The sequence below is a fragment of the Chaetodon trifascialis genome, chromosome 9 (assembly GCF_039877785.1).
Source record: "Chaetodon trifascialis isolate fChaTrf1 chromosome 9, fChaTrf1.hap1, whole genome shotgun sequence".
In the NCBI taxonomy this organism is placed as follows: Eukaryota; Metazoa; Chordata; class Actinopteri; order Chaetodontiformes; family Chaetodontidae; genus Chaetodon; species Chaetodon trifascialis.
This window is the reverse complement of record NC_092064.1, coordinates 25,490,924-25,506,935: the sequence shown is the minus strand read 5'-3', so window position 1 is coordinate 25,506,935 and position 16,012 is coordinate 25,490,924. Positions and strand designations below refer to the sequence as shown.

The window sequence follows — 16,012 nt, the reverse complement described above, 5'->3', positions numbered from 1 at the left end:
CACAGCATGTCCACACTGATAAAAGAATATATTTAATTTTCCAGGAGTTTTTTTTTTTTTTTTTTTGTGCTAGATACTCTACATAGGCTGGTTAACGAATTGCACTTCATGCATGAACCATAGGCTGCAGGTTTTTCATTAGGTTCAGGCCTAAATGTGCATGTGCTGCTTTATCATGTGCAGAAGCATTGCAAGAGTTTGCTTTCACTGCTGCACATTTCTGATGCTGTCTGTTCTCTTCTGCATTTTACATGTTCTATCTGGTTTTCCTATGATGCAAGTCCAGGACACTCACGGATAGCAAGCATGTAAATATTATTATTAGCTGCTTTTTTGGCAGTTATTCTGATTTTGAGTTTTTCTTTGAGTAAGGATGAACGATCTGGCAGTAACTCTGCTGTGTTTGGAGCCAGGAGGAAGGGGAGTCAATCACTCAAGTGGTTTGTGGTGCTGGAATGTGGAAGAAGCCATCTGATGGATTGGTTTCTAAAACTCACCAACAACACACCACACAGCTGCAGGAGATGCTGCTGTTATATTGACCACACAATATTTCTTCCATTTTCTTTGTCCACAGACATGGTGGAGATGTATAACGTTACTTTATATTCCTCCAGTTTGGTACATTAACTGCTGAATCTGTGCACATGAGCTGATAAGGAAATAACCAAAAGCAGTTGTGATCTGGTTTCACAGGTTTGACAGACAAACAGGTTCTGTTGTGTTGAAAGTTTGCAGTGCATTTTTCTCAGTAGGCCTAATGCCAAACAGCAGTCATGAACAAACACCTCACAGATACCAAGTAGATATAAATTAGCCTCCAAATTGTAGGGAACTCTACTAATTTGGAGAATGAAGGGTACTGACTCTTCTCTGTAAGATGGCTCATTAAACAATGGAAACTGTTTACTAAAAGCTGAAGACGAGGTGATTAGGACTTTATAAATGAAGCTTATGATCTTTATCGTTGCCATTAGAGACATTCGAAGGCCCTGTGGGAGTGTCTGGTCACCCAGCTGTGACAGCAAGAGCACAGAGTGAAAGTGAGTTGGCACCGGCACACGTCTGACTCTTTGTGGCAGAGAAACATGATTGCCAATGAGTGAACTTGACTATTTCAGGCTTTTATGTTCGCACAAGCTAAAATACCTCACACTTCTAAATTGGTGGTCAACAAATTGCCTGGGCTCTCCATTATAGCAGCTTTCACTGCGAACACTTGACCTCACAGCGAGCTTGGGGTGGGAAAACTTTGGGTTCGGGTAGGAGGAGAAAGAACAAGATGATACCAGACGCATCTGGCCTTCGACAGAAACCAGCAGGAAAGAGAGAAAACGCCTGCAGACTTTCTAGAAAGAGTTGTTCCTAAATAATCTCCGTTTTGGTGCAGCTTCCTGTGGCCACATGCATGGACAAGCAGTCACAGGGACCCAAACAGGAAGTGAATATGTGTTGCTGGTAATTTGCGGAAATGGCTGAAAAGGGAAGCTGATAAAGATTCAGTGCGTGAAGAAGCTTTTAACTAAAGAAACAGTGTTTGTGTAGTTTACAAGCAATTTTTTGACCAACCTACACAGCAGGAAATGTTTGACATTGCTCTAATTTCCTTTTGCGCATGCCTACATACACACACAGCATGCGTCGCCTGACTACTCATTGACTCCCCCCTCTGGTGGAAAAGACAATTACAGTGAACCGATGTTGGCCTTTGCAGCTGTGTCATAAAACATTCATTTCCCAGAAGAGATGAACTGAAATTAACAGATGAATGCAAATGAAAAAACACACTGCAAAGCCACAAAGCATGGCATTACAGGGGAATATATGTGTGTGAATCCACATGGTTTCTGCCCATTCAGTCCTAACCCTTTTCATGAGCTTCTGTCATTGCGGTTTGGCATTAAATTTACTTCTTTTATCTCTGACAGCTGGTGTATTTGTTTAACGATACCGAAACAATCATAAAACACTTTCCACATGTGAGAATGAGGCAGACACAGCCATCCAAACACTTCAGTTCAAATATGTTTTGTGCATGAATTATAAACACACTGTATAAATTTTTTATCTTAGTTATTTAATGAGAGGCTGATTCATTTTTGTAAAGAGCCTTGATATTAGGAAAACACTGATTGCACAGTAACCTGCAGCAGTAATATAATATCATTGTAGTCATTGTTTGATTACTTTCAAATTAGCACTATTTTTGCTCAGGAATTCTGATCCTAATGAACTCAACAAATCTCTCAGGAGATGGGTTGTCATATTTTATTATTATTTAGAATTTGCATTGCGGCTTGAATAAATGCCTATGTATTAGAGATCCAAAAGAGCTGTGCGTAGCATGTTAGAGGTTTGTTAATGGAACAGAAATCATTCCCAGAAATGTGGAGTCAAAACAAACAAACTGAATATTTCTAAAGCTGAATGATTTGAGGTGGTTTGAAGAAGGCCTGAGGGATGTGTTGACAGCTCTGGACGAGCCGCTCGCAGACACTCTTCATTATCAGTAAAGAAAATAACCAACAGAGGAGTCACGCTGCTTGCTGATCTTTCCCCAGGTGATGGCAGGATGGTCTGAGGGATATAAGCTTTTACCCACCGCTTCAGCTCTTCTGGCAGAGATGAATGGCTCGGTGAAAAAAGTGTCATGAGGATGAGTCAGCCCAGAGCAAACTGTCTCTTTGTGTTTGTGCAAACCAAGGACAGATGAAACACGGGCAAAATCACGACAGTTCCTTTTAAAGGACAAGATGTGTATCAGACAGTACCTGGAAAACTCTGAGTTTATTTGCGGATTAGACATTGTTGAGGTTAAAAATACATAACTTTGACGTTACCTTTCCTGCCAGTGTGCATGAGGTACAAAAAGTGTGCAAATTCTAGTCTAAAGCGCAACATCAAAGAAGAATTGTACAATGGTGTCAAGATTATGCAAGTGGAAGCAATAAAAGCAATAAGCTCTGCGGCTGCTGACAACCTAATATCTTTTTCCTCTTTGAAATGCACTTAAAGCAGCCATTACTTTGATTATGGTGATGCAGGGACGACGGCTTCCAGCGTAAATCTAACACAGAGCTCAGGTAATATAATAGCTGTGTCAGATTACATGTGATGGTCGACACGTACGCACGCAGCCCAACACCTCAAGGCTCAGGTGGCCTCTGTATCACAAACACAGACAACAACTACCCCATTTTCATAGTAATTTGCTTTTATCAAGTTTATGTTCCATCTATTCACTGGAGAGATGGCAAACAGTCCTGTAAACACACACACACACACACACACACACACACACACACACACACACACACACACACACACACACACACACACACACACACACACACACACACACACACATTTCAGATCTGAACGACTAATGGCCCAAAGCTAATAGGTTTACTTGCTTTGTTTTTCTTGATGTATGAGAACAACCAGCAAACAGTATGATAACAATTGTTCACCAGACATTAAACAAATTCAATCTTACAGCAGAACAGAACAACATTACAAATGAACAGTCATTTCAAATGTGGCAAACATCATATGTCAAAGAGGGATCATTTATTAATCAGTGCTGCAGATCGATGGTAATTGTGAACTGAAATGGTGCATGTGCTCAATAAGCGCTGACACCAAGCAAGAAAAATATGTAGCAGCACAGCGTGGAGGTAAATAGGCCTGCTTTTGCATGAGGTGTAACACTAAAACAGGAAAATGTAAATGACAACTTCCTGGCATGGATGAAAATCCTCATTCAGCCTCTGTGAACAAAAGGCCGCCGAGCAGCTGTAAATCTGATTTTGCCTTTAAGTGCAGAGGAGCTCTCAGCCCTGCTTCCCCCTCAAAGATAGACTGCAACAAATATTCCTCCTCGACACGTTTTCAACGAGTTTCCTGCTCCTGAACTTTAAAGAACCCTGCAGCCTCTCTCTTTGATGATGTCAAACAAGCAGGCCAGACTCCAGACAAGCAGCTTTAACTTCCAATGTTCTGAAATCTTTGGAGAGGATAATAACAGAGGAACTATATGGGATGGTGGAGCCAACCCTAGATCAGTACCAATTTCCCTGCATGAGAAATCACAGCACAAATGACGCCATCCCTACTTTAGTTCATCCACACACCTTGCTGAAAAAACTAATTCAGTTGAAAGTGAATCCTTTTTTTGATTACTCTTTTTTAGCAAATAGGCCACAACAAATGAAATTCAATGCAGCACTTTATGATATAACAGTAAGCAGGGCCCCCCAAAGGATGCTTAACTTCACCCTTCTTGTTTACCTTGCATGCAAATGATTTTGCCAGCTAATCAGTTTTTAGTGAAATGTTGCACATTAATGTACGTAAAACCGAGGAAATCGTAATGTGTTGAACTCTGAATACATGCTGATGAATTCTGGCAGGAGGTACAGGGTCCCTTTTTGTAAGCATGATCGTTATAAACATTCATCCATCCCTCTGTCAGTTATACACAGACACAAGAGCTAACTCAGATTTTAGATAACTGCAGGTTTTAACAGTTGCTTGTTTGCCTGTAGGCATTAAAATTGAGACTTGATGTTGCTCTTAATTTATGTGTGAAGATGTGGATGCTCTGAGGAGTGTGAATGAGTTTAAGACTAATTTTCCCACTTGTTTTATCTCAGGTTTATGCTTGTGCATGTGTTCTTATTAATGTGTTTTTATTGTACTAGTTGGTGCAGCAGTTCCCTTTATCGAAGACAATTTCTCCTATGGGAGACAATAAAGAAACCTTAACCTTCACCTTTAGCCTCTCAAAACACTACCCAGAGTGTGCTGAGGCCCCTCACACCCCAGTCAGGCTTTCATTCAGGGTGGAGATGTGGTCGATCACACACAGCTGTCTCTGGCCGCGGTGGGCTTGTCCGGGCCTCTGGTGCAGCAGGAAGAGGCGTTTGGCTGCAGCCCTGTACTTCCGTGACATGAGGTTGTAGACGACAGGGTTGATGGAAGCGCTGAGGTAGCAGAGCACCATGGAGGCCATGTTGAAGTTCTGGCTCAGCATGGCTGTGTCGTAGTCGTCCACCTGAGCAAAGAGGTTCCTGCCGATGTGGTACGGCAGCCAGCAGATGATGAAGGCCAGCACAACCACTACTGAGGGCAAAATAAAATTAGGAGGGGCAAGTTAGTTTCAGTAGCTCAACATTTTTGGAAAATACACTTACTCCCGTTCTTGCTGAGAGTTAGATAAAAAGATTTACACCACTCTCCTGCAGGTACACTGAAAACAGCACAGTCACTTCCTGTCTTCTAACCTCCATGCAGTTGCGAGGCAACAAGCAGAGACTCCTAAGGGGCCACTACACCCAGCTGAGAAATAGCCCAGAACGTTTTTTAGAAATAAACAAACAAGACAGAAATTTTTAATCTGTTTGGTCTTTATGCTAAGCTAAGCTTAGCTAAACCAAGCATGGCTGTTGGAGGTAGCCTGTATTTGCCATACAGGTAAAAGAGTGGTATATATCTTCTCTTCAAATAAGCCTACTTCCAAAAATGTCCAACGGTTCCTCAAAGGTGCATCAACAACCATTAACTAAAGGTCCAGTTTCCAAAAAGTAATCACATTACCTGTAGTGGTATCTAGTGAATTTTGGTGTTACTTACCCTGATTTTTAGTTTTTTCTGTTTGTTTTCTGTCTCTACCCCTGAACTCTGGGATGAATAGCATAGCTAGATATGACTTGATAAAACTAGATGCAGATACGTTTCTTTTAACATGCAGTAAATCAAGGTTAGACATCAGTGTGCAGAAACACTTTTTCTCCTTCAGACCAGTGAGGAGATGAATACACACAAAGTGGAATAGCCTAACTGGTATTATGCTAACTTTGACAGAGAATAATGTGTCCATGTTGGGCTTGTTTATAATAAGAAGCTGATTAAGAAAATTGGTTTTCATAATCTTTAAGTAACCTGTGATCTATGGTCTGTGGTCATCCTTGACATTTATTAATGACCAGCAGCAATTAATATCCAAAGACCTTCTCCCTAAGCCCACACATAACTCTCACATAACTCACAATCTCTCTTGTTCCTTTAAATGACAGCAGCCTGTAATTGGATACAACGACTTCACATTTTCACAACACAGGCAAGTTAAGGAGCTAATTAGAGCATATATGCAACAGAAATGCCACTGTGGGGAAAACATGTTACATATCCAAAAATAATTAATTTTTATTGAGCTTTTAAGAGCCAGAAATTTCAGTGTTAGGTGAGGTAATCAGTGAGTCACCGATATTGATCAAGAAGCCCATGCAAATACAATTACTATCAATTAATCTCACGAGGGCAATAATTTCTGTGAGGATAATAAAGGTCAATTCAATAATTACAATAGAAGTGTATCAGGCCTTCATAAGTGAAAAGTGATCGTGTCTAAGCAATATGCAAAAAGCAATCCTGAGATGTGTAACATGGCAGATTAAAAAGGAGCCCATGATTGTAAAAGCATGTAAATTCCCATTAAGGATGATCTATGGAGGCCTCAGATGACAATCCAATTTAGGATTCAACAAATGTGGATACAAATGGCAGCAAGTCTGACAACGTGAGCTCTGTGCAGTGTGTGCTCAGCTAATGAACACATAAATATCCTAATAGATACATCGTGATTAAATATTTGGTTAATGCAGACTGACCTGGCCACGGTCTTTTACTGTAAAACATGGTTTCCTGCGCCATATGCCAGAGCTGCAAATTAAGCCAATCAGTATGTGCAGTGGCAGGACATGATTAGCTTCATCCAAAACAGAATAATTAACCAACTGATATCAACAACAACACACACTACCAGCTTTCTCTTGCTCAGACTCGTGGATTAAAGCAACACAATGCCCTGTCGAAGCGCTAACGGAGAGCTGGATTGAACAGAATAGGCAGCTGCTTGGAATACAAATCAGTTTTTTAACTTTATGTGAAAACAAAACTTCCATTTGTTATGGCAAACGCACACAACAGCCGGTGTAGAAAACCAGAAATCCTAGATTCTACATCAATCTGTCAGCCTGCTTTTGCCTCAGTGACAATGAAAGGTACACTGACTGTGTAAACAGATGGATTTCTGGTTTCGGCTTTTTTCGACAAAGAGAGTTTTACACGCTATCACCCCTGAATCTGAGCTGTCTGCCTTTTAAGGTTTTGGCAAAGACAAGCAGAGAAAGGTTTTAAAAAGCAGCATCAGAGAGCATCATTCTGGATAATGTGAAATGCTTCTTGCACTTTTGGACATTATCAGCGATGATCAATATGTGCTTGCATCTCTGCAGAGATGAATAAAGTAAAGGAATAACCCACTCACCCAGGATCTTGACTGTCTGCCTGTGTGACCTTTCACGGGCCAAAGCACAGGGGCCTTGCAGATCATTTTTGCTTTTCCACAACTTGCACCCGATGGAGCCGTAGAGGAAGATAAGGCAGAGCATCGGGCAGAAAAAGTAAGTGGTGGACACCCAGAGCATGATGTGCAGCTGCCCAGAGGTGATGGCATAGCTGGTGTGCTTACACTGGCCGGTATTGTAGTCTGGGTGTGTCTCATTCTCATATTCCACCCCAACCAGGAAGAGTGTGGGAGCTGCAGAAACCAGAGCGAAACCCCACAGGGCGAGGATGATGTACTGGACCCTGCGTCTGGTCACCACCACCTTGCTCCTCAGGGGGAAGCTGATGGCCAGGTAGCGCTCAATGCTCAGGGCCGTGATGTGAAGAATGGTGGCCGAGGTGCAGCCCTCAAAGATGTAGTGATAGAAGCGGCACACCGCCTCCCCAAAAAGCCAGGGCACATACTTCCACAGGCGGTAGAGGTCAAAGGGCAGGCAGAGGAAGATGATGAGGTCAGACACCGCCATGCTGGACAGGTAGAGGTTGGTGGTGGTCTTCATGTCCTTGAAGTGCTGGATGATGAGGATGGTCATGGTGTTGCCTGTTACCCCGATGATGAAAATGAGGATGCAGATGACGGTGACAGGGATGAGGGTGGAGGTGGGGAACAGGGAGCCCTCGTAGTGGTGGTCTTCTATGCTGTGCTGGTCCATGGCCTCTGCTCCGCCAGCATGAAGGTCTACCTGGGGTCTGGTCCAGGGCATGCCAACCTCCACTAAGTGCTGGCACAGTAAAGCCTGAAATCAAGACTCAACAAGTAGCTGGGGAGAGAAGAACCAGACCATGACGGACCAACCTCCACATGCTGCGGACATTTTTAAGTTGTTTTAATCTTGAAACTTAAATATAAATGTAAGTTGAATAAATGTAAATTTTCACAGACATAAAGGCAAACTTCATCATTTACACAACATGTCTGCTCATTCATTTCTGTATCACACAGAATGAAAAGCAGTGGATACCTTGAAAAATATATTCAAAAATGTGAAACATGAGATTGAAAAACAGCTTCAATACAAAGGCTGAAACAGGCAAACTCACTCCTGACTTTACCTTTGAAATAGAGCTGGATCTTTCAACCTTGCAACTTTTTCTTCACCTTGGTCGTGTTGCTGTGTGTCGATGGCGAGCAGCAGCAGCGGCAGAGAATCTCATGAAGTGGCAGAGCCGGTCCCTGATGCTCAATAACCAGTCGAGCTCTCTGGTGAGAGACAAAGAAAGGAGCACCTCCTCCTCAGTGCCCTGAGGAGTCAGGGAGCAACAGGGAGGTCGTCTGCTGCGCCTGTCTAAGTAATCTTCATAATCAAATGATGACGAGACTGATGACGGCAAAAGGGCGTAAGATGGAGGGAGAAAGATTTGAAGGAACTCCAACCACTGCTGCTCATCTGAGAGTAAATGCAGATTAAGGATCCTACTAATCTGGATGGATCATAAATACATCAGAAATATGCATATAAAGAGGGCTATAACTTCATTAATTAATGCATCAATCACTGAAATCCCACCATGTTTGCCAAGCTGCCTGGGAGCACTCAGTGAAAAATGAGCTCTGTGTTTGCCTAATTGTCCACCAGCCATTGGTCTCGCTACTTGGCTCCATCACTCCACACACCCACCAGCTCGTCTCTTCCTCTTCACCCACCTGTCAGGCTTGTTATAATAAACCTAACTTCAACTGGTTAAAGAGGAATGCCAACTTTGGTCGGTCGTAAGAGGTGTGAGCAGGGCCTGCATATGTCAAAATACTACCAAAATCTGAATGGAAAATCTGACTGCTCCAGAGATGATGAATGAATGAATCAACCAATTCACAAATTAAGAGGTTTCCAGTCTGATTTGAAGTTTTGGACTGAGAGACAATATGACACCTGATAATTGTTGTCTCTGTGCGTGAATTGAATGGAACAGCTCCTGAACTATAGGTTTTCCTATTTTGTGTCCAAAGTAACATTAATCACCACAGCCTGGGTGACCTGCTCGTTGGTTCAGAGCCATCATGTCCACTAGATCCAAACGAACCTTCGTAACAAGAGTCACACTGACATCAGGGGGCATGTGTGTGTTTACACTACGCTGACCTAAAGCCAGATGCACCACTCGGACCTAAGAGGGGCGGCAGGAACGCCCCTCCTCTGTCATTGTTTACTCCTGTCAAAGCAACACGGCAGGGAAAGCTTGTTTGTCCATTTTTTTTAAAGGGGATCCAGTCTGTCTCTCAACGAGAGCTAATGCTGTCCGCAGAATGGTGACGGAGACAAGTAAGCCCACTTTCACCCTCATTAATCATGGCGCTCTTGTTTACACCACTTGGGTGTGCTTGTGCGGTGGACAGGAACTCTTATATCTTACTGCGGAAGCTTTCACTGCCTCTCACACACAGCACTGTGAGGCGCAGCAGTGTTGAACTCTGAAGTCACATCAACATGAAGAACAGGCGGACGCATCTCCATAATGACATCAGCTTTTCTTAATATTCTGTGCTCGATTGGTAGCCGATTATATTCATGTACAAGTCTTCTTGAGAGAAAGAATGAATAAAAGACAAGAGGAAGGAGAAGGGGAGTAGACGAGGAAAGGACAGAAGCTTTTTCTGTTCAGATTTTGTGCAGTTATCTGCTAGCTGACAGAATGAGGCATATATTTTGCTCACGGATCCTTAGAGTGGACAAATATCTGACTCACCATCACAGATTCAGTTTTGATCCCTCTGCTTCTGAACCTTCCCTATCTTAATCTTGGTTTGGGGGATGTTTTTACCACCACCACCTGACTTTATCATCTTCCGAGAAAATCAGCAATGTAGATTTTCTGAGTAAAAGTCAGCGATTTTGTTTACTTGCAGTTTAAAAACTACGTACTGGCACACTGATATACAGTCAATATAGATGAGGGTTCTGGTTCTGGTTCGCTTTAGCAAGTGACAGTTGCGAATTAATGCAACAACTAACAATTATGTTGATCATCAAATGACCTGTCAGTATTTTCTTAATTAATTGAAAGTCTGTAACTCATCAGAAATTTCCAAAAAATGTTCATTGCAGTTCCAGGGGTCTGAAGAACTCTTCAAATGTTCAAAAACAATTAAATTTACAATGAGGAAATACAGAGAAAAGCAAAAATGTTTCCGTTTGAGAAGCTGGAACCATGAAATGTTTGATGTTCTGCTTCATAAATGACTGAAAACAATGAATGGATTATCAGAAAAGCTGATTATCTTTTTGTTGTTACTGATACAGATATAGAAATATGGCCAAAGTGCTGACTGGAACCATGTTTGATGTTTCCTGGTATACAAAAAAATACACTGCTCTGTTGCACCTGATGAGTGATTCAAAGACAAATATATGCCCAAATTTCAAACATGATTAAGAATTATAAATCTTTTATTGTGCATGGATCCTTTGTAGATATCATGGCTATACAGATACACTTTAGATACATATCTATGATTATACATTTTTCCCATAACGAACATTTTAAAGTGATATGTCTGGTAGTATGTATAGTATAACAAATTTTCATTTTGGAATGTACGGTGTATGAGGTAACTGCAAACATTAAAATTACATAAAAATGGTCTCTATTTTTGTGCATATTTTACTCATTTTTGTAGCATTTTGTTAGTCTCCTCAACCAAAGGTGGTGAGCCCAGGGTGAAGAGGTGTTAAAATGGCACATGTTGCAATCGCTATCAAAAATAGGGATTTGAATTCTTTAAATGACAAAGAGAAGACATTTGCAGAATGTCTGAAAGACCAAATCATGTAATTATCCAAGACGTTTTGCAAGGTACCTGTATTTCATTTTTATGGTTGCAACAGCAATTATCTGCCCAAAACCAAACAACACTAAACCCTACAGCCAGATTACCACTGAAAACTCAGCATTAGCAATCTGTTACAAATACTTAACACACAGAGAAAAGGCAAATTTAGATTCACAGGAAGTACATGATATAACACATTTTGTATCTGCCATTTGCATTCCATGACTCATGAGTACTCAGGATTTATTATTTTCTCTGGAGAGTATTAACTTATATTACTTCAATATTATAAAAAAATATACTTCACACATGTATAACTTGACAAAAGAAATCAAAAATCATAAGTAACACATAGAACTACTTTCAACTTCTCTCCGATTACGTATGATTACTAACATCAAATAAATGTTGCAAAAATAAAAGTAACTAAAACACATTTTAGTGTTTCCTAACACTAAAAGAAAAACATCAAAACTTAAGAGAAATTAAGAAAATTCTCCCGAGATTTTTTCCTCTCCAATTAAGGCCTCTGAAACAACTGGTACATACTTTATTTTAGCAGTTTTTTTTTTTTTTCGTTTTTTTTTTTTTTTTTTGGCTGAGATGATCAGCTGTTTCAGTGACACACGATGTGGTACTACGACTTTTAAAACACCCAAAACACAAGTAGGGCTTGCACAATCTCAAAGTGTGTTCATAAAATGCATCACAAGACCAAGACGCAGTCAGTCAAGGTTTTCTTTCACTAAGGTGCAAAATCAATTACTGGGGACGAACAAAAACAAAATAAAACATACAGGTAAGCATACATTTTTTGTGCTGAACAACAATATTTCGGAGTAAAGCAGCAGTATAACTATATGATAGTAAAAATAATTAGAATTCACTGTTAGTTTGGTTTTTGTTGTCTAACTTTATACTGAGCGTTTTTTTTTTTTTTTTTTTGTCAAACTTACAGGTCCTTGTGTCTTCACTGTACAAAAATATACTAACATTTCTCCAGTCATTTTTGCATCCTTAAACATTCTGAACATCAAAAAGGTTGGAAAGTGCTAAATGAACGTTCTATAATGTGAACAAGATTTTCATTTCCGTTTCCTCTCTCACTAGACCCCTTAAACTCCAGCAGGGGGTTAAGTCCCTTCATCTGGCCCTGAAGCCCTCCCAGCCGTGTACCTGTGTGGCACGAACTACATACAGTATACACATCTGGACACACACACCCCACTGTGCAAACACTGGCCCACCAGGTCCCAGGATCAAACAGCACGTAGGCTAATGACACACCTACATACTATTTTTGGAACACGTCTATCAAAAACAGTTTCATACTGGACACATCAATGGAAATATAAATAATGACTACTTCTATACACACGTACTGTTTCTCAACAAGTAGAGTCAAAGCGCCCTTTCCCCCCGACCCTCTCCCCAAAATGAACCATATCCCTGCTTGTACAGGAAGCTGATCATGATGGAACAGAAATCTGAACTGAACAACAGATTACCACAAAGTTTGGACAGGGTGACAACGGCAGGAGAGTCAGGAAGGTATCACAGGTTCCAAAGAAGGTGTTTCATCCTCAATTTTAACCGCTATCCAGCTTTCCCTCACCAGCCCGTCCTCCCACTGCACCTCAATGCGCCTAATGCGATTACTCTGTTGACAACAGAAAACAAGAAGTACAAAACGAAGAATACAAAACAACAGAGAGAGGGGGAAAGAATAAAGCTATAACCCTGCAGCTGGGTGGCACAAACTGCTCATTTAATGACAAAGTACTGGATGACAAAAGCGATGAGAATGGCGATGACGGCGAAGACCATGAGGAGGAGGAAAGCGCACTGCTCGTCAGTCAGGCTTCGTCTGGCTCGGTTGGACTCCGTGCTGGCCCTCGACCCCGAGCCGGCCGCGCCGCCGCCCACTGCCACGTCGTTCCGCTGGGGGGAGAGGGTCACTGTGGGGCTGTAGGGGCCGCTCAGCTCAGGGGCGTCATGGCACTGCCTGACAGCACACACGCGGAAACGGTAGTCACTGTTGGGTTGCAGATTCTGGGTGTGGAAGGATGCGGCCGAGCCTTTGTAGACCTGTGAAGAAGGAGGGAGGGTGTGAAGAAGAGTGATTAAAAACTCAAAGTCAGACAGAGTGAGATTATGGATTTCTGTCTTAACTGCAAATAAAGAAGTCTTTTTCATCTATGCTTGTATTTCATCATGTTTCTGATGATACATCACAGAGGGAATACTGTAATTCAGCCACTCATAAGAGCCTGTTTGGTGTGTTGTGCTGTATTAAACTTGTACTGGACAGTAAAGCTGACAAAATGCTTTCCATCTTATGGCTTCTGACCAGCTGGATGAAGATGCTCTCAGTGTCAGGCATGGAGAGCAGTTTATACACTGGGTTTCAAGCAAACTGCGCCAAGTATCCTCTGCAAGGAACAATCCCCTCTCTTAAAATGAGACTTTCGGGACTAGGCTAGTGGGACTGACAATAAGGATGGAACTCACGCAGGCTGGCAGCCACATATTTCAACTCGCTGATTCAATTGCCATGTATGATGCTGCAAGATTAGCATAAGCCTGCAGAGGCCATCAGTCCACGTTAACATGGCTGGAGGCCTCTGAGTGAAATGAATGTGTTGGCAGGGGCAAGACACCTGGGATACCTCATGGATCAATGACCTTTGCATAATGGGTAATTTAAAGCCAGCGGTGACTAATACAGAATGCTGCAAAGCCACAGAGAAAGCATTAAGGTCCTGGATCCATCTGTATCCTGACCTGCATAAAAAGGCCACGGTGATGAATGGCAGGTCAGCTGCAGGTAAGGACACAAAACACGAGGAGGGAGTACAGCGCCGATCAACCTTAACGAGCAGTTTTGATCCGATTCTGATCTCTGAATTTGGATATCTACTGATACTAAAACTGATTCCACACCTCTTTTCTCTTGAACATTATGTTCTAATTGTAATTATTGTTGTTGTTGATGGCATTGTGTGTAAGGGTGCATGATGCTGTAGTAAACCACACAGCACTGCTTATTAAAAAAGCAAAAATATACAAAAATGCTTTAAATTTTAAGGATCCCCTCAAGCATGTTTAAGTTGTATATAAAACACTGTACTTTTGAATTTCCACAAAGTCAATGTGCTTCTCCCTCATTAAATCCTGAATCTATTATTATGCAAATATGTGTTGTTTCAAAAGTTTAACTCCTTCATAGGACACAGCTCCTACTTTACTCCATTATCACTATTTGTGTATTGGAGGCTTCAGGTTTCCTCATCACACTCGTGTAAGTTGAATATTGGACCAGTATTGGCTTCACCTCCACCTTGAAATGAGTACAGACTAACTTTCCATTTTCAGCAGATGAATGTGAAAACAGCCTTCTTGTGTCAAACCCTGCACATCCATCACTCTGCACAGTGAACCTCAAACATTAAACTACAGGAACAAGAAGAAAAATACATTTTTTAGTGGATGGCAACTTTCGGTGTATTTGAACTGTAGGTTAAGTAGGCTTCGCACAGAAAGGTATAGAAGTGCACATTGCTATGGCAACTCCTTTCATGTTGTGCAAAACGTGAACAAATCAGGTGCACAATACATTATCAACCACTCTAAGCTTAGTGACATGCTTAAATTCAGCGTTCTGATCTGAGGTGGTAGTCGAAAGGATTTTGCCTGAAAACACAGGGTGTGGCTCCTGCCCCTCAATGAGAGCAATAATGTGGAACGGAGAGAGGGATGAAAACCAGTCGATGGCAGAGTGATCCTCAGGCATATTTATGAATCACAGAAATATCAGACTACGGATCTGGATTGGTCAATTGACAATCGGACTGGTCCCAACTCTAGTCAGTACCTGTTTAAACTCAGAGTTTCCCATCATGCACTGCAAGGTGTAGAGGATCGGGTCCCCCTTCATGGGCTGCAGGGCCTCCCATGTGACTTCGCAGGAGTTGTCATCCAGCCGCTCCACTTTAGGGGCTGGAGGTGAAGGAAGAGAGCGTAGACAATGATGGAAGATGAGTGAGATCTGCAATAACTGTGAAACTCTGCCACTGGATAACAAACAGGGGATCAACCAATGTGATCAAGGAAAGATGTGATGAAGAGCAAAATGTGTTACTGTAAATTTACTTTATGTATCACAATATTTACAAGGGGGAAGCAAATAACACAGCAAAACAGATATCAAACTTCCAACATCATTTCTATATGTTTCATGTGTGAATTCCAACCAACTACACACAACTTTCCCCCTTCAGTCGAGAGCCATCACTATGACTCATGCTCATCTTTAGGTAGGTGGCATTTTAAGCAAAGACAATAAAAATAAGTGTCTGTTTTGAAGTGGTAAAGGGGGTAATAATCAAAAAATACAGTGACAGAGAAAATTATTATCCTCTGTGGTATTATGATATAAGACCACTGAAGTCTGAATTCAAACAGTTAATGGCAGAGTGTCCACTTCACTGTGTGGGGAGGCAAACAGTGTTAAGTAACACGGACAAACTGACACATGACTGCCTGCTTCAAAAGAATCAGGCAGTAAAACCCACGTCCTCATTACTGACTTCGACGGGTTGGATCAAAAGAGGCTTTGCAGAGGCTGGTTGAGACCAGACCACAGTGCTGATGACAGCCGACAAGTGAATCTCAGGCTGCTGGGTCTTAATCAAATGCGAGACAAACTTAGGTCGGCTGAGGTTAAAAGCTGTGTGTGTGTGTGTGTGTGTGTGTGTGTGTGTGTGTGTGTGTGTGTGTGTGTGTGTGTGTGTGTGTGTCAGAGAGGGAGACAGAGACAGAGAGGGGGGAAAA

General features: G+C 41.8%; 2 protein-coding genes across 4 annotated transcripts in view; both read right to left on the bottom strand.

Annotated features, from left to right (window-relative positions):
• Positions 1–4,816: 4,816 nt before the first annotated feature.
• On the bottom strand, positions 4,817–8,114 carry mlnr (motilin receptor). Its single transcript, XM_070970811.1, has 2 exons — positions 7,331–8,114; positions 4,817–5,124 (listed from the first exon to the last, which is right to left on the bottom strand). Exons 1-2 carry the CDS (start codon positions 8,112–8,114, stop codon positions 4,817–4,819), a joined length of 1,092 nt encoding a protein of 363 aa, XP_070826912.1.
• A 3,660-nt stretch (positions 8,115–11,774) lies between these two features.
• The window catches only part of fndc3a (fibronectin type III domain containing 3A), a 43,138-nt gene continuing 38,900 nt past the window's right edge, over positions 11,775–16,012 (bottom strand). For 2 of the 3 annotated variants that reach the window (XM_070969971.1, XM_070969968.1), the window contains exons 24-25: positions 15,054–15,178; positions 11,776–13,267 (exon numbers count right to left, since the gene is read on the bottom strand). In XM_070969971.1, the coding sequence (XP_070826072.1) occupies positions 12,944–13,267; positions 15,054–15,178 (449 nt within the window). In that variant the 3' untranslated portion in view covers positions 11,776–12,943. Of the gene's footprint in view, positions 13,268–15,053; positions 15,179–16,012 lie in introns of all 3 variants that reach the window. The other variant, XM_070969970.1, reaches the window with a different exon arrangement.